This window comes from Chrysochloris asiatica, unplaced genomic scaffold, assembly GCF_000296735.1.
Source record: "Chrysochloris asiatica unplaced genomic scaffold, ChrAsi1.0 scaffold00002, whole genome shotgun sequence".
NCBI lineage: Eukaryota > Metazoa > Chordata > Mammalia > Afrosoricida > Chrysochloridae > Chrysochloris > Chrysochloris asiatica.
Genome location: NW_006408520.1, coordinates 7113757 through 7139209, shown reverse-complemented (window position 1 = coordinate 7139209; position 25453 = coordinate 7113757). Strand labels below are relative to the sequence as shown.

At 38.7% G+C, this 25453-nt stretch overlaps 1 protein-coding gene across 3 annotated transcripts in view; it reads left to right on the top strand.

The window, feature by feature from the left end:
* The window catches only part of CDC14A (cell division cycle 14A), a 233024-nt gene that overhangs the window by 124083 nt on the left and 83488 nt on the right, over positions 1 to 25453 (top strand). For all 3 annotated transcript variants that reach the window (XM_006830915.1, XM_006830914.1, XM_006830916.1), the window contains 2 exons: positions 5368 to 5434; positions 10987 to 11049. In XM_006830915.1, coding sequence (XP_006830978.1) covers positions 5368 to 5434; positions 10987 to 11049 — 130 coding nt within the window. The remainder of the gene's footprint in view (positions 1 to 5367; positions 5435 to 10986; positions 11050 to 25453) is intronic.

The window sequence follows — 25453 nt, the reverse complement described above, 5'->3', positions numbered from 1 at the left end:
GGGACTTCAAAATACAGTGGTTCAGTGGTTTGCATTGTGAAAATTGGCTCTTACTAGATTTTTGCTATTCTGTTTGTGTGGTCCCAGATGACTGTTAACAAAATTTTCTGTAGTAAGGATGTTGCCAAAGTTTTTGTACTCTTCATAGTACATTTCCAAAAGCCAGACTTAGTTGACAAATATTATTTGGAATAAGATTGCCATCCCTTACTTTAATGAATGTACTTGTAGTAGTATTATATGAATGGCTACTGTATGAGCATCAATGGACTCAAGCATGGCAACAGTGGTGAGGCTGGCCCAGGATCGGACAGTGTTTCGTTCTGCTGTGCATAAGGTCGCCATGGGTCGGTACCAACTCGATGGCACCTAACAACAACAACTATATGAGGTGTTGTTTTTCCTCTACTAGAACCACAATTCATATGGCTAAATGGTGACACTCAGATATTGATAATAGATCCAGAGCATTGGCATTGATCTGTTTATCTGGTGCCTGTTACTGCTAATTTTAGACTTGTTCTATTCTGCTGATTTTATGTGACCAAGCTTTTAAGCCATGATTTAGAACTCTTATTTTTTAAGTAAAAATAAGAGTGATGTATTGATTACATATAATTTCAGCTATATTAATATTATATATTGTACACTTTCTTATTGTTAAGTGTCCCCAAGTTGGTTCTGACTCATAGCAATCCTGTATAGAATTTCTGAGGAACAGCTGGTGAGCCTGAACCACCGACCTTGTGGTTCAAACCAACTAGGCAGTCCAGTGCATTAACCCTCAGTGACACACCGGGACTCTGTTGTTGTTAAGTGCCGCCAATTAGAAGTTGCTTTATATAGTTTTTTACTTTGACGTGTTTGGAGATACCAGCCATTAAAGATGTCCAGTCATAAATTAATAACCTCTTGGCAATGATCATTTATTCAATAACACCTACAACATAATAATGTGCCCAACATTGTACCAGCCTCAGGGCTTATAAATATAAAGGATTTATTCTTTATTCTTAAGAAGCTCATGGTCTTGTGGTGGGTCTGCAGATGGGATTCAGTTCAATGCTTGGAAGGTTGCTTGGAGGATGTTTTGAGATTCTTTCTAACCCATTTCTCTGCAGACATTGGTACTCCTCCTAACTACTTAGTATTCAAGGAATTTACAGAGATTGATGGAATTGGGACATAGGTAGATCATGATCATTTCTAATACTTCATATTCCATTCCATTATATTTTTCTTATTCTTTAGTGTACCTCTGTTCTTCATTCTTTCTTCATTTTAAACAGTCTTATTTACAGAAACACTTTTTCATTGTTTTGTAGAATATGTTCTCCATGTTTAGTTTTGTCTCCTCATACTAATATTTACCAGGTTGCTTCATTCGAATGATAGATTCTTGATTACAAGCAGTAGTGTGTTGGTCGACTTGCTCTCTATGTAAAAAGCATTATAAATACTCCCCCCCCCCCCCCCCCGGGACCCTTAGAATTTCTGAACATTTAGAAACCAAGTTTCAGAGCCTGGACAAGCCAGCTCTAGGACATCAATGAGTCAGCCCTTTCTCATAGTATCTAATTGTGGATGTTGACTATAATTTTCCTAAATTTAGCATTTCTTCTGCTTCTTTGAAAAATAAATGCAAAAACATAAATGCAAGCGAAACACCCCATTTACTCCTCCTACTCACTCATTTGAGGAGCTCTCGTAGCGTAGTGGTTACAAGTCGGGCTGCTTATCTCAAGGTCAGCAGTTCGAAACTACCAGCTGCTCTGCAGGAGACAAATGAGGCTTTCTGTTCCCGTATAGATTGACAGCCTCGGAAACCCAATATAGGGTCACTATGAATCAGAACTGACTCCACAGCACATAACTACCATCACTACCACTCATTCACTTAGGTTTTCATTCAACAAATATTTATTGAGTACAACTCCTTCTGCCCCACCTCCATCTACAACGTAACAGTTAAGTGTTTGTTTGTTTGTTTGTTTTGTAGTCACTTAACAGTACCTTTATGTTTCAGTTGACTGTTTTTCCGCAAGTCACATTTAGAATGATGGAATTGCCAGCATGGATAGAGTTTAGATGGTCAAGCATGAGTTTGGGTTAAATTTATATTTGGATGTCTCTAAACAGTGTTGGCTATAACATTTGTCTTCTTTGTGGGGGTTAGAGGCAGATGATTTATTCTTCAGTAGAGATGAATGATTAGAAACGTTGGGTGTTTGGGTGTTACCTTATCTCCAGAATGAAGAGCATCCTTGTGTTTACGTCTTTAACAGAATAATGCAATACATGGTAAAACTATCATGGCAGATAAGGATAAAGCTGTACTTCTCCCAGGCAGCAAGGAGTGTACAAACTTTTCCCCTCAGTGGAATTGTATGGGATTTCAGTGTTCCTTTGTGAGGTAGGTAGAAAAATGTAACATGTTGGCTTATTGCGCTCAATAAATATGTGGCTCAATAAATACGAATGAATGAATGAGTAAACTCAGTGTTAAAGTAAGCAGCTGGGAGCTTTAACTGCAATTAAAATGGAGTGTGTTGAAAACTTTTTGAAATAGCTATTCCAGCACATTGGTACAGTAATTTAAATTTGGAATACTTTCTGTAGCTTCTTTTGAAGCATCTGGATTAAAGTAAAACTATGTGTAACAGCATTTGACAAAGGAAGAAGAAACTACTTTGAGTAGTACTTCTTTTAACTTTATTCAATTAATACTCTTTGGAGAAGAGAACAGGAGGAAATGATCTTAAATGGCCAGAAGGGATTTTGGGTAATGGAAAAAAAAAAAAAAAAGAAGCCTTTATTGCTTGTGAAGATTGAGGTATTAGCTACTTGGTTAACAAAAGTGGTCATAGAAAATTAAATAAAGAAGAAGCTGAACTACCCCTTTATTTAACTTAAAAATTACCTATAAACATTTATTATTTTGTGCCAGACACTGGAGTAGGTACTGGGGAGACAGTGGTTAGTAGAAAATGTATAGATCCTACATTCTTTGATCTTATTATAGAGGAAGAAGCATAGAATCAAATAAGCACGTTGGGGTATAATTTCAACCTGTAAAAAGTTCAATGAAAAAGAAGTTTGGGGCTCTCATCTAGCCAGTGTAGGGTGAGCGATTTTCATCTGAGATAAGTGATCTTTGAGCTGCAGTCTGAAGGATGAGTAGGAGCAAGACAGGCAAAGGTGAGTAGGAAGAACGTCCCAGGCAAAGGTTCTGACCTGAGACCAGAGCTCCTGTCTGAGATCCTGCCATTGTGATTGAAAGGGCCTTTGTGATTGGACAAAGAGAGGGGAGAGGCAGGCAGAGCCAGTTTCACAGGGTCTTAGAACCCTATCGAAGATTTGGTTTACTTTGAGAGCAACGAGAAGTTAAAGAAGGGTTTCAGTTGAGGAATAACTGGACAGCAGTTCACAAATTTCATTGCTGAATGTGTCCACAGCACAGAAAAGATTCTGAGCTCTTGCCCCAAAGAGTCAAGGGCCTGCAAAGGAGTGTGTGCTTGTATTTAGAACACAGCATTTTATTTTAGATGTCCAGCTATTCGGATCTCCAGTTTTGTCCATTAAAATTTTGTTTCTGAATATGGTTTATGTCTTTACAAGGTATTTTAAAGGGGCTATTTAGTTTTTACAGACCCATAAATTTAGATAAAGTTTTACAAGAGAACGCTTGAAATCGGACTGCAAGGTCGGTGGTTCAAGCTCACCAGCTGCTCCTCAGAAAACCCTATTCGCTATGGGTCGGAATTGACTCAACAGCACTTAACAACAACAACAATACACATAGGTTAACTTTGAAGTTTTAGGGTTTAGAAAATATTTCTGTTCTTTGCCTGTGCCAACTGATTATTTTTTTATTTGTCTTTCAGGATTCTGCAACTCAGTGATGCTGAATCTCATTTCAATTTATAGTTTAAAAGCCATAGGTTCAGGTTACATTGGTATGATTAGGGATAGAAAACTTACATTTATATTAATTATATGTTGAAGCCCTTAAAGTTTGATTTCTTTCTGCAGAACATTGTCTGGCACCCCCCACTCTCCTTACCCTTGGGTTACCTATGGTGCATTTGGGTTTGTCATGGCAGGTGCCTGACAGTTCTGTTCCTTTGGGTCAGCAGTGGAGGTAGGGCAGAGAAACTGGGGGCCTGAGGTCAAGTTTCTTGCTTTGAACACCTTGGAACACTGCTAGTGTTAAAGCTCCGGTGCCAGTTCTTGCTTAACTGACCTGAACTTGATACTTTAGTTTTATGTTGCTTAAAGCAGGTCTGCTAAGTTGCTCTAAAAACTTAAATAAAGTATGAAGCACTCAATTTTCGGGGTAGTAGATTCCCACTTCATTTTGATAGAGCACTTTGTGATGCGTTAGAAGCTTTCATGGACTCCAGTGATGCTGAGGAGAGATTGGAAACATGAGTACATTTTCCTGTTGGGTGTGTGTTAATCTGTGAAAACGACTGCTAGGTTTTATTGACCTGTACACATCCGTCCCACTTACTCATTCATACTTACATTCATTATATTCCTGACAAGTGTTTGTGCATTTATCAGAATGCTTCTTATGACAATGAATGTTTTACTTAATGAAACAGTGTAATTCACTGTTAATAAGAGTCCTTAATTTATGGAGGACTTTCTATGTGACAGACACTATACTAAGGACTTCACATATTATTTCACATATTATTTTATGTCATCTGGCCACAACCCTATGAATGGTGGTGGTGGTGGTTGTTACATGCCATCGGGTCAGTTCCACTTCATAGCAACCTTATGCACCACAGAAGGAAACACTGTCTGCTTCCGTACCAGCCTCACTGTTGTGGTTACGCTTCTGCCTATTGTTGCTGCCATGGTGTCAGGTCATCTCATTGGGGGTTTTCCTTTTTTTTGCCGACCCTCTACTTTACCAAGCATAATGTCCTTCTCCGGGGATGGGTCCCTGCTGGTAACATGTCTGAAGTATGAGAAAGTTTCACTATGCTGGCTTCTATGAATGGTAGTTATTCCCATTCATTTTATTTTATAGCTGAGGATACCAAGAAGAATAACTTGCTCAAGATCTTAGCTAGTACATGGCAGAATTGGGATTTGAACCAAGGCAATCAGACTCCGAGTTCAGGCTCTTAAATCTACATTCTTATTAAGTCTCCCTGTTGGATTAAAACCATCTCAGACGTGCTTTAGTTAAGCTTCACGCGTCAACTAGCAGTATCTGCAATATTTCATAAGTTTACCATACTGACAGTCATGAAGCCAAACAAACATACCTCCAGCTTACTAACTTTGATGTTTTGCTATTTAAATATTTCAAATGCAAGTTTTTAATATTGAGTTTATTTATGTTTATAGGGATGCTTCCTTTGGATATTGTACTTACAATCTTACCATCCTCGACTGTTTGCAGGGAATCAGAAAGGTAATAACAATTTTCTTTGCTAAAGTTGACAACACCACCACTCATCCACCGCCATTTTGACTCATAGCCTCCTTGCTTGTTCTTAGAAGAGAGGAAAGTCCATATGCAAAAGCTCTTCACTTCTTGCAAAATGATATGTAAAATGTAGACAAATAAGCGGTACTTCTGTGATCCGTGTGGAAGACCTTTCTCATTTAAATTCTCTGACTTCTGGGGCAGATTTATCACCTCTGTCTCCTGCTGTAGCTGTTGGCTTTGCCACCCTTTTATTTCATTATCAAGCTGGGTCTTAGATGTGGGTGGAGAAAGGAAATTATCTAAACTACTTCTTTCCTCTATTAATATGGAGCAGAGCATTTCCACATGGGTTTTCTAATTTGGACATTATTATAGGACCATGAAGTTGTAGTAGCTAGGTCAGATATTAGCCCCTTTTTGCAGATGAGGAAACAGAAACCCAGAGAGATTAAGTCATTCTCTCAGGTTGACAGGGAATTATTAAGAGAGCTAATTCTAACTCAGATTTCCCAATTCACTTCAGAGTTCTTTCTGATATGTCAGGGTATAGCACAATCCAGTGGTTCACCAAGTGTACAAACTTGTTGGAAATGCAAATTCTCTGGCTCTAATCCAGTGCTACTGAACAGAAACTCAGAATAATTCCTCCAGATGATTTGATGCACATAATAGTTTAAGAACCAGGTCATAGTTATTTATAGATAAAATAAAGAAGTTTATCCCAAAGATCCCTGAGAATATTTGGATTCTGTTTTAGAAATAGTAGTTTACAACCTGAAAACTCATGCAAAGGAGACTGTAAATTGTGATGAGAATTCAAAGTACATAATTCCATTTTGAACATAAAGCCATGGTTTGTTACCAGTCTGCAGTGTACATATATGTTACATAACACATTGGCAGAGATCACTGTGGATTATGTGTCTAATATCAGTGATTCTAGCCTGTTTTTTCCTCCTCTGTAATGTATATTTTGCTATGTTTTTGAGGCGAGAGAATTGGTATAATAAATATGCTACCTGCTTTAGGTCTGTGTGGTTCTGATTTTGATAGTTCATTTAAAAATGAGTCTACATTCCATGAAATCATAGTTTCAAATACTTTCCCTTTTGCATAAATTATAAAGGTACTCTACCCTGTCCCCTGAAAACACTGTTACTGGCATGCACACTAAGTCACACCAGTTAAGAACCTTTATAGAGATATTATCCAATAGTTACAGAATTTCAAAATATGCCTGAGGAGGAAAATGTACATATAATTTATTTATTGTCACTGTTATCATTTTACCTTCCCCTACCTTGGATATAGGCTATGTCTTTTATAACACAATATGAAATTCAGGAAGAGTTCATACTGGAATATCGCTGCCTGTTACTATGGTAACTGGTAATTTGATCCTAAAATGTATGACATCCTTCCTGTTGTAAAGGAAAGATGTGACTTTGTTCATAAGGGCTTCTGTAAATTTAATGTTTTGCCAAATGTTGGGGCTATTTAACCCTATCACAGATGAAATTTTAGGTGACCTGATATTAGAGACTTCAACATGTTTTTTAAGTCACTGAGATGAATTTGTTCTCTTAGACGTTCTGGATTATTTTTGTAGCAAAGAATAACCTCCCAAGAACATAATATGGGAATGGTCATATCTTTACCTTTTTCCATAACATATCTTTCTAATTTTGTTGTGTTAACGTGATCATAAGCATAGTTCATCTTCTATGGAAACAAAACATGCACTAAGACAAAAGAAGAAAAATGGACAGTTCAAATAGTATTTTTTTCTCACTATTTTCTTTGGAATTGTGCATATGGAGAGCTAAGTTGCTTAGTTTAAAGGTGAAATAATTAAATAAAAACTTTTTCTTATTATTCTTTATGGTTTATCTAAACCAGTATTGTCAGAATTTAGCGCATAAAATTTAACAAGGAAAGAAGCAAATACTGTTGAATGATGATGCACGGTGGAGATTGTAATCATTGCAATGAAATGATGGTGTAAAACCGATATTGTTCCATGTAAACTATCACTCAATTCAGAATAAAAACTAAAAAAATAATCAAGGAAGGCTTGTGAAAAACGGGAATCCTGGTTCCCATCCTTAGAGATTCTAATTTAATAATTCTGGGATGGGGTTTAGGAATCTGTATTTTTAATGGTCACTGTAAATCCTTCTGATGCAGGTGATTCATATTCCATATTTTGAAAAAACACTGGTCTCTAATGTGTTTTCAAAATGAAATCTTCTGGATCTTGGATTAATAATAGTTTCTTCCTGTATTTTTAATGACTATCATATAATTTTTAAAAAAGTACTTGTGATTTTGTGGCCTTTTATAATCTGTATAGCTTTCACAGTTCATGAAAAAGACTCTTTGTCCTCCTCCTCAATATATTAAGATCCAAGCAAGTTGGGTAATTCGTAAAGTTCTAGTCATTAAGTTACAGAAAGGAGTATGAAGTTTTTCTTAAAGTTGTTAAAATACCAGCTCTTCCTTTTCAATTGTAACAGCAGCCAAGCACACTTTTACTTTGTCAGAAACTATCATCATGAAACAAATTTTCTCAAAGTAGAGTTTCAGGAAACAATACCCAAACCCCAAACTCACTTTATGAAGTCTATTCTAACGCAGTGAATTTCCTCATAGTTCCTAAATCCGATGGAAGCAGATTGTCATATCTTTCTCTTGTGGAATGACAGGTAGATTTTATTTTTTAACTTTTTATTGTGACTTGCATTACGATTTACAGATAAGATCAGTCTTACAGTCAACAAATCATACACTTTATTTCATCTCAATGATTGCAATCCCCTAATGCACCAGCAGTGATCCACTTCCTCCCTGTGGTTCATATTCTCATTCCACCCATCTTCCCATCCCTTTGTAACTTTGTCCTTAGGTAAATGTTGCCCTTTATATTTTGAATATATTCATAGTGAGCATACCTTACTAGTGTTGTTGTCCCATTATATACTTACCTACTGCTTGGCTGAAAGTTGTGCCCTAAGCGTGAGTTCCTTTCCAGACCTGAAGGGTGGTAGAGGGCCATCGTTTCAGGTTCCTCCAGTCTCTTTCTGACCAGTAAGCCTGGTATTTTTTTTTTAAATGATTTTGAGTTTTGCCCCACATATCCTGCCACTCTAGTCATCACCATCTAACGTGATCCCTTTTGGAACAGTTGGTAGTGGTAGCCTGGCACCATCTAGTTCTTCTGGTCTCAGAATTGTGGAGACAGATGTTTACACGTTCCATTAGTCCATTGGACTCATTGATTGCATTTTCACTTCTCATCACTCTTCTTTCTTCTACATATGGAGAGACTAAGGCTGCAACTTAGATGGCCACTTATGTTTTTTTTAAGATCCCAGATGCTACTCACCAAAGTAGGATGTAGAACACTGTCTTTGTGGTCTATGTTATGCCAATTGACCCTGAGACTATGGTCCTGAACCCCCAGGTCCAGCAGTTCATTGTCTTAAGATGTTTGATAATATCTAAGACGTTTTCATCATTTTGCCAGATATATGCTCCCACAGTCATAGTTGTGTTTGCAGGAAAGGTAAATACCCATGTACCAGTGTCTTCTTTCAAACTTTTAAATATTTGTGAGATACATAAATTATGTTTATATTCCACTCTTCCTTCCATACCTTTTCAGCCTGTGTCTCTGTCCATGTATCTACCCACAGAACATTTTGGTTCCAAGGTTATGTATATATATATATATATATATATATATATATTACTATTTACCTTTATTACCTTTAGCCCTTGCATACCTCCCTGTGTACTCATTTTACTTAATCATTCTTCTGCCAACCTCCATCTTCTTGTATATTGCCCTCCCCAGGGCTGCGAACCTTAAGGTCAGCGGTTCGAAACTACCAGCTGCTCCGCGGGAGAAAGATGAGGCTTTCTACTCCCGTAAAGATTTACACCCTCGGAAACCCTGTACAGGGTCGCTATGGGTCGGAACCGACTCGATGGCACATAACAACAACAACAATCACCCAGTTCACATGTGTCTACCCTCTATTGGCTGGTAGATTTGAACAGCTGACCTTTCAGTTTACAGCCGAGTGCTTTAACTATGGTGCAACCAGGGCTCAACAGGAAACAATAACGGTCTGTTACTTAAAAATTCCCTTTTTACTAAATGTCTCATGACTGGTAAAAGGAAATCAAAACCTACTAAGAATAATTTATTTTTCTTATAGCCTCTGTCTTAAGTTAGATATGAATTAATTTAATAGTTACTATTGTTGTTAAGTGCCATTGAGTTGGTTCTGACTCATAGTAACCCTGTATAGGGTTTCCAAAGAGAGGCTGGTGGGTTTGAAGTGCTAACCTTGTAGTTAGCAGTCCAGTGCTTATCTTACAGTGCAATATCAGGACTCCTTTATAGTCACTAACAGTTATTAATTATAAATTTCTAGAATGTTCTATTCATACATATTTCTTATTACATATAAAATGAATCTAAATCAGAACTTGCAAAACTATGGCACCAAACCATCCTTCCCACAGCACTTTTCTCCTCATCTGGGTTCGATAATTCATTGCAATGGCCACAGAGAACTCAGATACCATACTCAAAGTTATGGGACTTATTAGGAAAGTTAACAGATTACAAAGCAGAATCAGAAAAGGATCAAGGCACAGTCATTTCAGTCAGGATAGCCTCTCCTCAGCCATGTCTGTAAATAGGTCTCTCTGCCTGACCAATGGGACACAGCTAGGGCTGCTGATAAATATTCACAAAGTACACCACTTCACTATAAACCTCAGCCTGAAGGCACTAGGTTTTAGCTCTGGTTCAGCACACGTATCTCCACCAATTATATACCTGGAAGCACCCTACTCTGCAAGCAAGCTTCCAGCTATGAGTCATTCAGCTTTACTTGCTCAAAGGGCTAAGAAACCCACCTGTCCCGTCTTGTACTCTGGTTTTTATTTCTGCTGCTGCTACTTCTCTGCCGCTTGTCTGGTGTCACAGCCTTCTGTCCCTAGCCAAGGAGATTTAATGAACAAGAATCTCAGGGTCCAAAGGACATACCCTACTCCTGGCTTTCTTTGATGGTAGTGAGTTTCTGAGATGGTTCATTTTTGTACTAAGCAAGATGGTGAAATTGCCTAATCAGAATTAGCCCTGTTTACAATTCTCACAACTAAATCACATAATCCAAGAATCCCCCCCTTCCCTTCTCTTATTCAGACCCATCAGGAAAAAAAGTTGTTTGGTGGGCATTTCAAAGACTATGGTTGGAAGAGATATTATATAATTCACAGCATCACAGAACTGAACGCATATTTGTGGGGCATAATTTCGTGCTAATTCTGCTTTTAAAACAACCTCAAAGCAACAGTGCCAATGTTATAAGATGATTTCATACATGCATTTTTTTAAAAAAAGGTTTCAAACTTTCTCCCTCAAGTCAGGACCATTTTTGATGAGCCGAAGTTCTAGGACAGAGTAGTAGATGTTATCAGTTGAGTGTGGCAAAACTAACTCAAGTTCTGCTTTTTAGGGATTACAACATGGATTTTTTGACTTTGAGTCATTTGATGTGGATGAATATGAACATTATGAGGTTTGTATAAATTTTACTGTTTTACAAAATATAATTTCATGTTGGTTAATTTTTTTTCTCCCTCCTATTGTGAATTTAGCGGCTGCTAAACAAAGGCATTCTGGAGTTTTCAAGTTAGCTCTTTCAGCTTTGGTTAGTGCCAAGAACAAACTTTCTATTTTGATTTTAAAAAATGTTGTATCGATCGATCTATATATATTTGTGTAGTAAACCTTTTTTGCCAATGACTTTGCACTTTTGGTTTATAAGACAAAATAACTTGAAAGCATACTTTAGTAGTGAAATTTTGTAAGTCTGTTTTAAAATTCAGGTTTTGGCTAAAACAAAACTAGGTTTGTGTATTCTCATAGCTGCCCAGTGTAGGGTTTCTGAGGCTGTAAGACTTTATGGGAGTAGAAAGCCTCATCTTTCTCCCACCTAGTGCTTGGTGGACTTGAACTGCTGACCTTGTGGTTAACAGTCCAATGTTTATTCTACAGAACCATCACACTCCATTATAATATTACTGACTATATAAATTGTATTTCTGAATATGGCTGAATTTTCTTAATTGGAAGAGTTAGCTGGGTTTTCCCCCTGGCACCATTATATAGCTTTTGAATAATGTCTTGCCTGCTTGTGATACAGAGTTTGGAGAAGGGCTATCCTAAGTTGTGTTATGAGGTGATGTGGAAGAAGAGTACTTTCTAAATAGCCTGAGGAAGAGTCTAGAAGTAGTTAACTTTTCCTGAAAGCTGGGAAGCCTGAGAATGTGACTAGGCTCAACATTTCATTAAACTGAACTCATTTGTTGGGTGTCCTCACAGGAGTTATAAAATTTATCACTAAGCAAGTCCCAGAACAATTCTGACATTTGGGGTTCTAGTTTAGTATATATTGACTTGAATTTAATTACTTACATATTAAATTTGACTTATCTATAAAGAGAGTGATATTTGTTCACCCAGACATGGTCTTCTTTATGCATCCGTGTGAATGGCATCACTAACCTACTATTCACCAAGGTTCCAGACAAAACACCTTCCCCCAACGAAATCTAATGAGAAGGAGCCCTGCTGGTACAGTGGGTTAAGTGTTGGACTGCTAATTGCAAGGTTGGTGGTTCAAGTCCATCAGCCTCTCCATGGGATAAAGTTGAGACTTTCTGCTCCTGTGAAGATTTACTGTCTCAGAAACCTTAAGGAACAGTTCTACTCTGTCCTTTAAGGTCTAATCGACTCAATGGCAATGGGTAGGTGGTGGTGGAATCTAGTGACTATTTGCATTCCATTGTGGATGCTATTGGTGGGTCACATCTCTTCTTTCCTTTCTGGGATCATTTCCTTTCCCCTGGTTCAGGCCTCACTTCCTTGTCTGCGGAGACTATTAAAACAGCCCTCTAATTGAGCCCAGGGCCTTTCCCCATTGGACTGTGTTTCACACAACTGAGTGATCTTAAAACAGAGATCTCTTGTTCTTGGCCCCAAGCTGGCTGTAGCTCTCTCATTGCCCTGCTGAAGTGAGAATAAACTCCTGGGTCTTGGCGTTCATAGCTGTGGATGAGCTCTAGCCTCGTCTCTTGTGTCTTCACTCTATGCACTTGGTGTTCCCTACCTGTTGAGCTGCTTGCTTACTGTTCCTTGAATGTCTCCATGCGCTGGCTGAGCTTCCTTTCCCCCAGAATCCCATCTCCTTCCACCTTTCCCCTCTCCCGCTTCATGTATTCAAATCCTTCACAGATCAGATTTCACTCTGTTTCATGTGCTGCAATTTATACTTTCTGTCTTTCTTACATTAAAGCTGTATCAGTGCAAACCTCAGTTTCCTTATTAGATTGTAAGTTTCTTGTGGATGGAATGTGACAGATGGGAAAATATATACCTTTTTTATTGGGGGATAGAAAGGCTTGACATCACAAAACTGCCATTTTGCCCTAAATTAATAAATTTAGTACAATTTATTTAAGTCCCCAAAGAGTTTTTTTTTTTTTTTTTTTTAAAGCATAAAAGTATTATTATGGCAAAGGGTGAGGGGAAATCCAAACCAACACTAAACCAAAAGGCTAGAAACAAAGGGAGTACACATTAATAGTGGGAAAGTTTGAATGATTTGTAGTATACTTACTACATACATACCATGGAGTGTAATGTGGTCATTTAAAACCTGAATTTGAGCTATGTGTGTGTGTGTATGTATATATATATACATACACACACACACACACACATACATATAAGGAGCTCTGGTAGCTTAGTGGTTATGAATCAGGCTGCGAACCTTAAGGTCAGCAGTTGGAAACTACCAGCTGTTCTGTGGGAGAAAGATGAGGCTTTCTGCTCCCGTAAAGATTTACAGCCTTGGAAACTCTGTACAGGGTCTCTATGAGTCGGTTTCGACTCCAAGGCACATAACCACCCTATATATATATATATATATATATAATATATACACACACACACACACACAGCCTTTGTCTGCAATGCAATGTTTTGAAGGCAAGATGTAGAAGAGTATTTATAATATGACCTCGACCCTCTTTAAAGACAAAACAAACACTAACATAATTCCGTCTCCCTATATGATACAGGGTCACTATGACTCAATGACACTTCACAACAACAACAATATAATATAAGGAGCTCTGGTAGCCTATTGGTTGTGAATCAGGCTGCCAACCTCAGAGTCAGCAGCTCTAAACTACCAGCTGTTCTGCAGGAGAAAGATGAGGCTTTCTGCTCCCGTAAAGATTTACAGCCTCAGAAACCCTGTACAGGATCACTATGAGTTGGAACCGACTTTATGGCACGTAACAACAACATATAATATAAAAGGACTTCAAACAGTTCAGCCCTTCAGATATATGGATGTTTGCATTATATAAGCAAAGATGATTTGCTATGAAGCAAATGAAATGTATAGTTAGAGACCCATTTGCACAGGCTGCTTTTAAGGACACAAATTTGTGTTCATATTTTGTATTTTTCATGTGGGCCCTCATAGTAGATAAATCCCAGATTTCTCCAAACTTGTATCTCTGTCCCATGTTAATGAACATGGAAAAAACTATGATCATTGATACAGTTTATAACAAAACACTAACATCATTTTATATAAAAGAGATTAGTTGGGGTCGAGAGTCAGAGAGAGTGAGGACAAATACAATAAGAAAACCAATTGGTGGATGTTTTTACTTTTCCTTTAATTTGCTAGTTTATTTTAAGTTTTTATGGTAATATTGAGGGTTAAGGAGTCTGGTAGTACAAGTGGTTCATTCAAGTGTTCAACAACTGGAAGGTTGGTGGTTTAAATCCAGCAGCCACTTTGTGAGAGAAACATGTGGCAGTTTGCTTTTGTCAAGATTACAGTCTTGGAAACCCTATGGACAGTTTACCTCTGCCCTATAGATTCACTGTGATGAGTTGGAATTGACTCTATGGCAGTAGGTTTGGTTTGCTTTGAGGGTTAGTTTAAAAAGCTATTGAGGAACTTAACAAACACAGCACAATGTTATTCTTGTAAATCAACGAACCAACTAAGTAAACAAAAATCTGGTAAGAATGTGATTATACCTCCTCCTGGAAATAACAAAAATAACAACCCAGGTAAGTGAAGGAGAACAGGCAGATAGATGGTGAACATTTGAAAAGTTTTCTGCCTAATTGTTTCCTTTTTGAGAATGGTGTATCCATTCTATCATTGTGGTTGTTAAGTACCATTGAGTAGGTTATGACTTATAGTGACCCTGTTTGGGGCTTCCAAGGAGTGGCTAGTGTGTTTGAACCATTGATCAGGTAGTTAGCAGTCCAGTGCTTATCATACAGCACCACACCATTCTTTCATGGTGGTGGTGGTTGTGTGCTGTGAAGTTAGCTCTGACTCATGTGCAACTCTGTATAAGGTTTCCAAAGCTGTAAATCTTTATGGGAGCAGAAAGCTTCATCTTTCTCCCGTGGAGCAGCTGGTAGATTTGAATTGCTGACATTGTAGTTAGCAGCTCCACTCACACCCCACAATACTACCAAGGCTCTTTATTTATCGTTGTTGTTAAGTGCCGTCAACAACATAGTGACCCTGTATAGGATTTCTGAGGTTCCGAATCATAGCAACCCCGTATAGGATTTCTGAGGTGGAACTGGCGAGTTTGAACTGCTGACCTTGAGGTCCAGTGCATTAACCCACTGCGCCATACCAATACTCCAAGATACAGCCTCAGAAACCTTACAAGGACAGTTCTACTCTGTTTTACATGGTCACTCAGAGTCAGAATCCACTCACTGGCAGTAGGTCTAGTTTTGGTTTGAGTTGCTCTTGTTGTTAAGTGCCGTTGAGTCCAGTGCTTATCCTACAGTGCCACACCAGGACTATTAAAAAACAGTACAAAGAGACAGGTGAAATTAGTTTCGTAATGTATTCTATTATAATCCAGTAATCTAAAATATTATTTCAACTTATAATTATTATAAAAATTATTTGTGAGAGAACTTATCCTTTCTTTTTAAACTACGCTTTTGAAATCCAGTGTGTATTTTACACTAGGCCTTATCTCAGTTTGGACCAGCCACATTTCAAGTGCTTAGTAGCCATGTGTTATTAGAGTACAGGTTCTGCAAGGGCAGTCTTGACCATGCACACACACTATCAAAGTCCAGCAAGATGAAATGAAACCTAGAATAAGCAGAGCGGGTTTTAGCTCTTTGTAGCTGGTGATTTAAGTGGTTGCATGAGAGTTAATTTCACAACTGTCATGTTTAAATTTCTTGGGGTAAGATATTCCAGGATTTTGCTTTATACGTTTCTGAATTGTAAAGGCTCCTGGTATTAATTTTTGATAAGCAGCAACAGGGTTTGACTTCCAGCTTGCAAAAATATCTTAGAAAATGTGGTCTCCCTAGGTCTTTTGCAGTAACGTTGTTGTTAAGTGCTGTTTAGTTGGTTCCGACTCATAGTGACCCTGTGTCTTATGAGCAGGTAGTGGGTTTGAACCACCGACCTTATGGTTCAAACCAACCTTGCAGTCCAATGCATTATCCTGCAGCACCACACCAGGACTCCTTTGCACTGATAAGCAGTATAATTCTGGAAGCTGTGCTATGAAGACCCGTCAAGTAAGCTTCCACGTGACATCAGTGTAAAAACATTTGCACTTTTCCAACAGCCTAACCCTTAGCCTCTCAAGGTAGTCTCAAAGAACTTGAGAATTTAGCAGCTGTCCGCTCACTTGAAACATTAAAATAGACTTTTTGCCCTATGGGAAAACAAAGAAGATGAAAGAACTTGAGTAGTCAATCAAGCCATATAACTTACAGTGAAGAATGGAACCCTCTTTATTGGTAAACTCACTGGTCAGTGCTAACATAGAATAATGATCTGCTCGAAGCAACACCCATATACAAGTCTGTTTTCATTTTTTTTGTTTTTGTTTTTGTTTTTTTTTGGTGGGGAGTGATGACTTTACTAAAAAAGACCTTGCGCAAACAACATCCAATCATTAACAATGCTGTTCTTTACCAAAGGGAATTTGTAAATGTGTCTTTGTTCCTTATTTTTGTTGCTCTTGAAAGTCTTTCCTCTGTTACCACAACATTTGCCATTTTTTATAATGTTTTTATGTTGGCAATCAGATTAACTCAACAGAAACACAGAAGTCTTTTTTGTTGCTGTAGTAGTAATATCTTTTCCTTAGTGGAGGGAGGGGGAAAGAAAGAAAGTAATGCACAAAGTTTCAGTGATAGGTATCTAAGCACCTCCAATTTGGGGTTTGAATTTACTACCCTATCCAGTATTTGGAACATGCAGTTTCAAAACGCTGCCTTAATTACCTTTTTGGAGATTAGATGAAATTTAAACTTCAAACCAATCTGTGTTGGAAGAAGTGCAGCCAGAATGCTCCTTGGAAGCTAGGATGGCCAGACTTCATGTCTTGTACTTCAGACATATTATCATGAGGGACCAGTCCCTGGAGAAGGACATCATGCTTGGTAAAGTGGAGGGTTGGAGAAAAAGAGGAAGACCCCCTCAACTAGATGGATTGTCACAGTGGCAGCAGCAATGGGCTCAAATGTAGCAACGATTGTGAGGTTGGCACAGGAACAGGCAGTGTTTTGTTTTGTTGTGCATAGCGTTGCTATGAGTCAATACCGACTTGATGACACCTAACAACAACAACAAACTTCATGCAGAACCTACTTCAATAAGAAACTACTTGGACTGCTTCCCTTAAGCTAGTTTTTAAATTGCCATAATGTTTCCCCTCTCCATAAATTATCATATTTCTGAAGGAAAAATAGACCAGTAAAACTTTCTTGAGGTTGTCATTGTTAGTATATGGATATTTTTCTGGCTATGAAGTCATTACTATGCTTTTGTATGCTGACAAACCTGGGCTACTTTTTGGCCTCTGGTTCCTTTGTGTAAGTTGTTAGGTCTGCACTTGGTGGTCACATGGCTGATGGCACTGTATAGCCTACTCAAGGGAGAGTCACAGTGTAGGGCTTCCTTTTGATTTTGTCTCATTGTGACACACATAGACGATGATAGTATTTGTTCAGCACCTTGTGATAATAACTCACAGCTATTGGTGACTGGCTAGGGGGCTCTGGCTGCCCCAGCCCTTGCCCAGGCAGCTCCATTTTGTCACAGTGATTGGGAAACCCATTCATTCTGTCACAATGGTTGGCAGAGTTTGTTCTACAGAAATGATGATGTGCAGATGAACTTTTATTATTAGAAGAAGTTACATTCTTTGTGGCTTCACATTTGTAACTTTCAATTTACTTATTGAACAGTTGTTTATTAAGTACCTACTTTTTGCTCACTGGAGTCCTGATGTGGTGCTGTAAGATAAGCACTGGACTGCAAACTGCAAGGTGGGTGGTTCAAACCTGCTAGCTGCTTTTTGGAAATGCTTATACAGGGTTGCTATGAGTCAGAACCCACTTGACGACACTTAACATTTGTTCACTATCTATGACAGATTCAATTTTTGTTCCAAAAGGTTATCTGTAATTTAATTTCTTCATGTGTAGAGTTGGAACCTTTGCTATTGCCACCTACTACTCTGGTAGTGTAGTGGTTATGAACTGGGCTGCCAACCTCAGGGTCAGCAGTTTGAAACTGCTAGCTGTTCTGTGGGAGAAAGATGAGACTTTCTGCTCCTGTAAAGATTTACAGCCTTGGAAACCCTGTACAGGGTCACTATGAGTTGGAACTGACTCCATGGTACTTAACAAAAACAGCAAGCATTCTGCACAAGTTGACATATTTTGTCCATGCCCCAAGTGCTCATGTCCAGACTTATCAAATTACTTGACTATTTTCTGATTCATCCACGACAGGGAGAATGTGGAAAGTTTTATTCATGAGAAATTCCAGCAATTCACCAGCTATCACTCTTGTGTTTACCTAAGGATGTTATTCTCGATGGTGGTTTCACTTGACATTCGCCATATATGCAGCCCATATGGGAATTGTTTCTCAGAAAGCACTGGTTGATTGGCCCTTTCTTGAATCTTGGACCTCTTTGATCTAGTCATCACATGTGCTTCTTCAAACTTTGGATCTGCTCTGCCTGCCCTCCCTTCTTCGTGTCCACCATATTTACTTGACTGACTATTCGCTCCTACTTAGCCCTTCTCATACAGCATTGCGTGATCCCCTCTTTGCACATTGGTATCTTCCCTCCACCCTGTGGATACTCGAGGGCAGGAACTCTGTACTATTCATCTTTGTTTGAATGAGCAATCGAGTAGCACAGTACACTAATAGTGTCATTTGTCATTGAATGTTTGTAGAATGGATAATAATAAATGAGTCAGTGAATACTGAAAACTAGAATGTAGAGCATTTCAAGATACTTAAATAATCTCTTAAAAGTAACTTTCTCAATGGAAAGTGAAGAAGACATTTTCTTGGAATGATTGGCATAACCCCCCCAACCCCCAATCACAAATCAACCTATGTTACACTTTTTAAAAAATTTCTTTTAAAAAGTCAGTTATTTGCAACACAGATCGCTAGGTATTGTAGTAATATTGGGACCAGGGTTTGCATGTAAAATCACTTCAGTTTCTTATATGAAACAGGATGTCTGCAGGTTGATACTGTCATCTTTCATTGCAGTCAATATGTCAACATGACCAGAACGTGTAGACCCTTGAAGTAGCCTTGCAGCACATATGTTGAGAATCAATATGGTGTGTTAGGTCTCCCATCTTTCAATGTGTCACCACAGGACACATTATCAGGAGTCAGTGTTGCTGAACACCAGAAGTGTGATGCTTTAAAACTTTGCTTTGTTTGAGAATATGTACAGCAAACTTGTATGTAATCTGGAGGCTTCTTACGTGTACTCTTACCTAATTCACAGATTTTGGAGTTGGAAAAATTTGAATTATTACTACTATAACTGTGAATTCTTGCCAAAAGCTCCAGAATGTAGGTATGTGGGCATGTCCTCACCACATGGAACAGATAAACAGGAGTGCCTCCCACAGTGATTTGACTCTTAGAAGAACTATTAGAAGCATTCCCTGGAAGCTATCTCATAGTGTTGATTATACCATTCTATGGTCATAAGTAAAAGGAGGCAAGTTTCCTTAAAGGCCATGGCAACTGCTCTTGTGAAGGGACTGGGTATTCCCACACCATTATAGTACACCTATTGTTGTTGTTATTGTTAGGTGCCATCGAGTCGGTACCGACCTATAGCGACCTTATGCACAACAGAACAAAACACTGCCTGGTCCTAGGCCAACCTCACTACTGTTGCCACGCTTGAGTCCATCGATGCTGCCACTTGGCCAGTCAATCTCATTGGGGGTCTTCCTCTTTTCTCTGACCCTCCACCTTACCAAACATGATAGCCTTCTCCAGCAACTAGTCCCTCCTGACAATATGTCTGATGTATAAGACACGAATTTTGGCCATCTTGGCCTCCAAGGAACACTCTGGCTGCACTTCTTTTGGCAGCCCATGGCACTTTCAATATTCTCCTCCAACACCATAACTCAAATGCATCAATTCTTCTACAGTCCTCCTTATTCATTGTCCAGCTTTTGCATGCATATGAGTTTATTGAAAATACCATGGCTTGGGTCAGGTGCACCTTAGTCCTCAAGCTGACATCTTTGCTCTTCAACACATTAAAAAGGTCTTGTGCAGCAGATTTGCCTAATGTAATATGTCGTCTGATCTCTTGACTGAGTGTTGATAGTTGATCCAAGAAGAATGAAGTCCTTGACAACTTCAATCTTTTCTCCATTTATAAGAATGTTGTTTATTGGTCCAGTGATGAGGATTTTTGTTTTCTTGACATTGAGATGTAATCCATACCGAAGGCTGTGCTCTTTGATTTTCATCAGTAAATGTTTAAAGTCCTGTTCACTTTCAGTAAGCAAGGTTGTATCATCTGCATATCGCAGGTTGTTAATGAATCTTCCTCCAATCCTAATGCCACATATTTCTTCTTCATAGAACCCACCTTCTGAGATTATTTGTTCAGCATACAGGTTGAATAAGTATGGTGAAAGATTACAGCCGTGTTGCACATCTTTTTACATTTTAAACCATTCAGTGTTACCATGTTCTGTTCGAAGAACTGCTTCTTGGTCCAGGTACAGATTCCTCATGAGCACAATTAAGTGTTCCGGAATACTCAGACTTCGCAATGTTGTCCATTAACTTGTCATGATCCACACAATCAAAAGCCTTTGCATAGTCAGGAAAGCACAGGTAAACATCTTTCTGATATTCTCTGCTTTCAGCCAAGATCCATCAGACATCAGCAATGATATCTCTCGATCCACGGCCTCTTCTGAATCCAGTTTGAACCTCTGGAAGTTCTCTGTCAATGTATGGTTGTAGCCGTTTCTGTGTTACCTTTAGCAAAACTTTACTCGCATGGGATATCAAAGAGATAGTCTGATGATTTCTGTATTCTGTTGGGTCACCTCTCTTTGGAACGGGCACAAATACGGATCTCTTCCAATCAGTTGGCCAAATAGTTGTCTTCCAAATTTCTTGGCAGAGATGAGTGAGTGCCTCCTGTGCTACCTCACTTTCTTGAAATATTTCAATTTGTCTTCCATCAATTCATGGTGCCTTGTTCTTTGCCAATTCCTTCAATGCATCTTGGACTTCCTCCTTTAGTATCATTGGCTCTTGATCATATACTACCTCTTGAAGTGTTTGAACATGCACCATTTCCTTTTGGTACTGTGACTCTGAGTATTCCTTCCATCTTCTTTTGATGCTTTCTGCATCATTCAATAATTTGCCCTGAGAATCTTTCAATAATGAAAGTCGAGGCTTGAATTTTTTCTTCAGTTTCCCCAGCTTGAGAAATGCTAAGTGTGTTCTTCCCTTTTGGTTTTCTTATTCCAGATCTTTGCACATTTTGTTATAATATTTGGTTTTATCTTCTCAAGCTGATCTTTGAAATTTTCTGTTCAGCTCTTGGACCTCCTCATTTCTTTTATTTGCTTTAGCATCTCTATGCTGGAGAGCAAGTTTCAGTGCCTCTTCTGACATCCATTTTGACATTTTCCTTCTTTCTTGTCTTCTTAATGACTTTTTACTTTCTTTATGATGTTCTTGTTGTCATCCTGCAATTCTTCTGATGTTCAGTCTTCAGTGTTTAATGTATCAAATCTGTTCTTCAGATGATCTCTAAATTCAGGTGGTATATATTCAAGGTCATATTTTGGCTCTCATGGACTTGTTTTCATTTTCTTCAGCTTCAGTTTGAATTTGCATATGAGTAATGGAAGGGTTGTTCCTCAGTCTTCCCCAGCCTTGCTTTTTGTTTTTTGTCAAGCCCTAGCTTCGTTTTTAAAAAATGTTTTATTGTGAATTATGTGAGAATGTTAGTTTTACATTTATCCTATTGTATATCGTTTCATTACCATGGTTACAATCCCTTCCATGCATCATCAACCAGCCAAAGGGTATACCCTGCAAGCCTGCCTCCTGGTCGTCAGCACACAGCCCCTCTCTGGGTCTAAAGTCCCCAGCTGCTCCCATCTCTCCACATCATCATCTCTGCCTCCATCTTTGTCATCACTGCTTCTCTGGGTAGGGTCCTGCTCTCCGCTCTGCTCTCTTGATCCCTGGCCTTGTTTTGATTGATAATATGGAGCTTTTCCATCATCTGTTTCCACAGATGTAGTCAATTTGATTTCTATGTATTCCATCTGGTGAGGTCCATGTGTATAGTTGTCTCTTATGCTGTTTAAAGAAGGTATTTGAAATGAATAAATCACTGGTTTTGCAGAATTTTGTCATGCATTCTCCAGCATCATTTCTATCACCAAGGCCATATTTTCCAACTACTGATCCTTCCTTTTTGCTCCCAACCTTTGAGTTCCAATCACCAATAATGAGCAACACATCATGATTGCATGTTTGATCGATTTCAGATTGAGTTGGTAGAATTCTTCTATTTCATCCTTGCTGGCTTTAGTGGTTGGTGCATACATTTGAATAATAGTGGTATTAACTGGGCTTCCCTGTAGGAGCATGGATATTACCCTGTCGCAGACAGCATTGTACCTCATGACTGATCTGGATATGTTCTTTTTGACAATGAATGTGACACAATTCCTCTTCAATTTGCCATTCCCAGCATAGTAAACCATGTGGTCATCGGATTCAAAATAGCCATTTCGGCTCACTAATGCCTATGCTATCAATGTTTATGTATTCCATTTCATTTTTGACAGCTTCCAATTTTCCCAGATTCATACTTCGTATATTCCATGTTCTGATTTTCAATGGATGTTTACAGCTATTTCTCTTCATTTTGAGTTGTGCCCCATCAGCAAATGAAGGTCCTGCAGGCTTTTCTTCCATGGGCTTTACTCCATTCGCGTCATCATGGTCAACTCTTCTTTGATGAAGCAACTCTTCCCCAGTTGCATTTTGAGTGCCTTCCAATCTGAGGGGCTCATTTTCTGGCACTATAGCTGACAATGTTTTTCTGCTATTCATAAGGTTTTCAGTGACTAAATATTTGGAAGTAGTTCATCACTCTTTCTTCCTAGTCTGTCTTTGTCTGGAAGCTTATCTGAAACCTGTCCACCATGGGTGACCCTGCTGGTATTTAAAATACCAGTGGCATAGCTTTCAGAATCACAGTAACTCACAAGCTACCACAGTATGACGAACTGACAGACGAGTGGTGGAGTACATCTATTACTGGTTCTAAAATGATGTTGGTTAAGTCTTTAAAACATTTTGAGGTCTACATTGTCCTAGGAAATTTCCCATGATTGTTTTCTTCCTCTTTTGATTATTGTTTAGTTTCTGCTCTTCCTTTACTTCCCAACTTATTAATAGAACATTCTCCCTCTTGTTTCCATTCAGCCAATCAACTAGTCGAGCCTGACTCTTCCTTCATGATTCTACTCAAATTGTTGTTGCTAACAAAAGAATTAGCAGAACCAAATGGCCGTGCTTAGTCTTCTTTCTGCTTCATGTATCTGTAGTAGTTTTCTGTGTAATTTGTCTTTGAGGTGACTCTAACACATGGTGACCCTATGTCTAACAGAATGAAATATTACCTTGTTCTTTGCCATCTTCATGATTGTTGGTAATGGGACGATGGTCTGTTGTAATCCTAGAGCTTTTTTTTGGCTAATTTTTGGAGGTGTGGCACTGCGGATTAATGCACTGGACTGCAAGGTTGGTTTTAGCCTCAAGATTGGTGGTTCAAGCCCACCAGTCTCTCCTCGGAAACCTTATACAGGATCGCATGAATTGGAACCAACTCAGTGGCCTTAACAGCAGCAACAAGTTTTTGGAGGTGGTCACTTCTTCTTAGTCTTTATTAGTCTGGGAGCTCCACTGAGACCGATCCACGATGGATTATCTTGTTGGTATTTGAAATATTGGGGACACAGCTTCCAGCAGCACAGCAACACAAATGCCACCACAGTAGGACAAACTGACAGGTACTCTCTAATTCTGGAAACACCTTTCTTACCTAACACCCAAGGCACCATCTCTTTCATTTCTCCTATTGATATCTCTGGCTATCCTTTCTCACTCTCCCTTATGAGTCTTTACTCTTTGCCCACCGTAAAATGCTACTGTTTTCTAGTGCCTTATGGGTTTTGGTTATGTACACTCTTCATGTATGCATGCACCAGTTTCCATGTGTCAACCGATATATGTTTTATTGACTCCAAATCTTCATTCATTGGACACTAGACTGGCATCTCCAAATATGGACTGGACTCTTGCTCTCTGCCATTGCATCTGCAGAGGTGCTCACTAGTCTGGTCTGGAACAGCAGTCTGCGGGATGGTTTCTTCCACCACTGTCTCCTTACCCAAATGTTGCTAGCCTTGTGAGAGCGGTCACCCACGTGGGACACTCTCTCTCCTTTTGTCTTCTATCACCCTCTCTTTCAAAACTGAATCTAAATTAATAATCTAGAGTTTGCTTATTATTTAAAGCCAAATGGCTTGACAACTTAAGGTAAACCAAATTATTCCCAATATTAACTTTGTTTTAAGCTCATAAAGTACCAGTCATTAAAGGCATGTTTGCCCTTATGTAATGCAACTATAATGCAAACACCATTTTATTGTTTTAGAAGTTAGGGAAATATAAAAAAGACTTTTAAAAACAAATAATAAAAAAGACATTATAGGTCTGTCTTCTTGATTAGTCTCTATGCCTCTGCTATACCTTTTACATACTTCTCTTGTAGCACTTGTCACAGTTTAATGAATCGTTTGCTTGGATGGGTGAGATGACATGATAAGAATACCCACCTACCTCATAGAGTTGCTGAGAAGATGAAATGAGCTCTGTAGTAACAGAATGGTGCCTTGCACAGAATCAGTGGTATTTGTGTATTTGCTGCAATTGTTGTTATTACTATTATTGGTTATTCCTACTTGCCTTTAGACTCCTTTAGTGCACAAAGAGGAGGTTTTTAATATTTTATGTGTAGCATCAAGTTCTAGAGTGCTGTAAGTTAAACACTGGACTGCTAACCACACGGTCGGCTGTTCAACTCACCAGCTGCTCCTCAGAAACCCTATATAGAGTCACTGTGAGTCAAAACTGATACGATGGCACTTAACAATGACAACACGTTCTAGTCCTCATCACATAAGAAAGGCTCAGCAATTGTTTGAACGCATGTTGAAGTGTCCTCCAAAATTGTTTATGCCTGTTGATTTACAAAACACATTTGTAGACCAAGGGAATCAGTTCTGTAATTGTCGGTCCCAAGGATGATCCGATTTTACTGTCAGTCCATTACAGTGGTTAAACTGCTAAGTATTTGCCACTATTTGGACTAAAAATGTATTTGTGACTATTACAACAGAGGTCTGCTTTACTGGCACAGATGCATTTTTCAGAAAAGTTGTAAAAATCCATGCTTTTAAATCAAATTATATTTTAAATGTGCTAA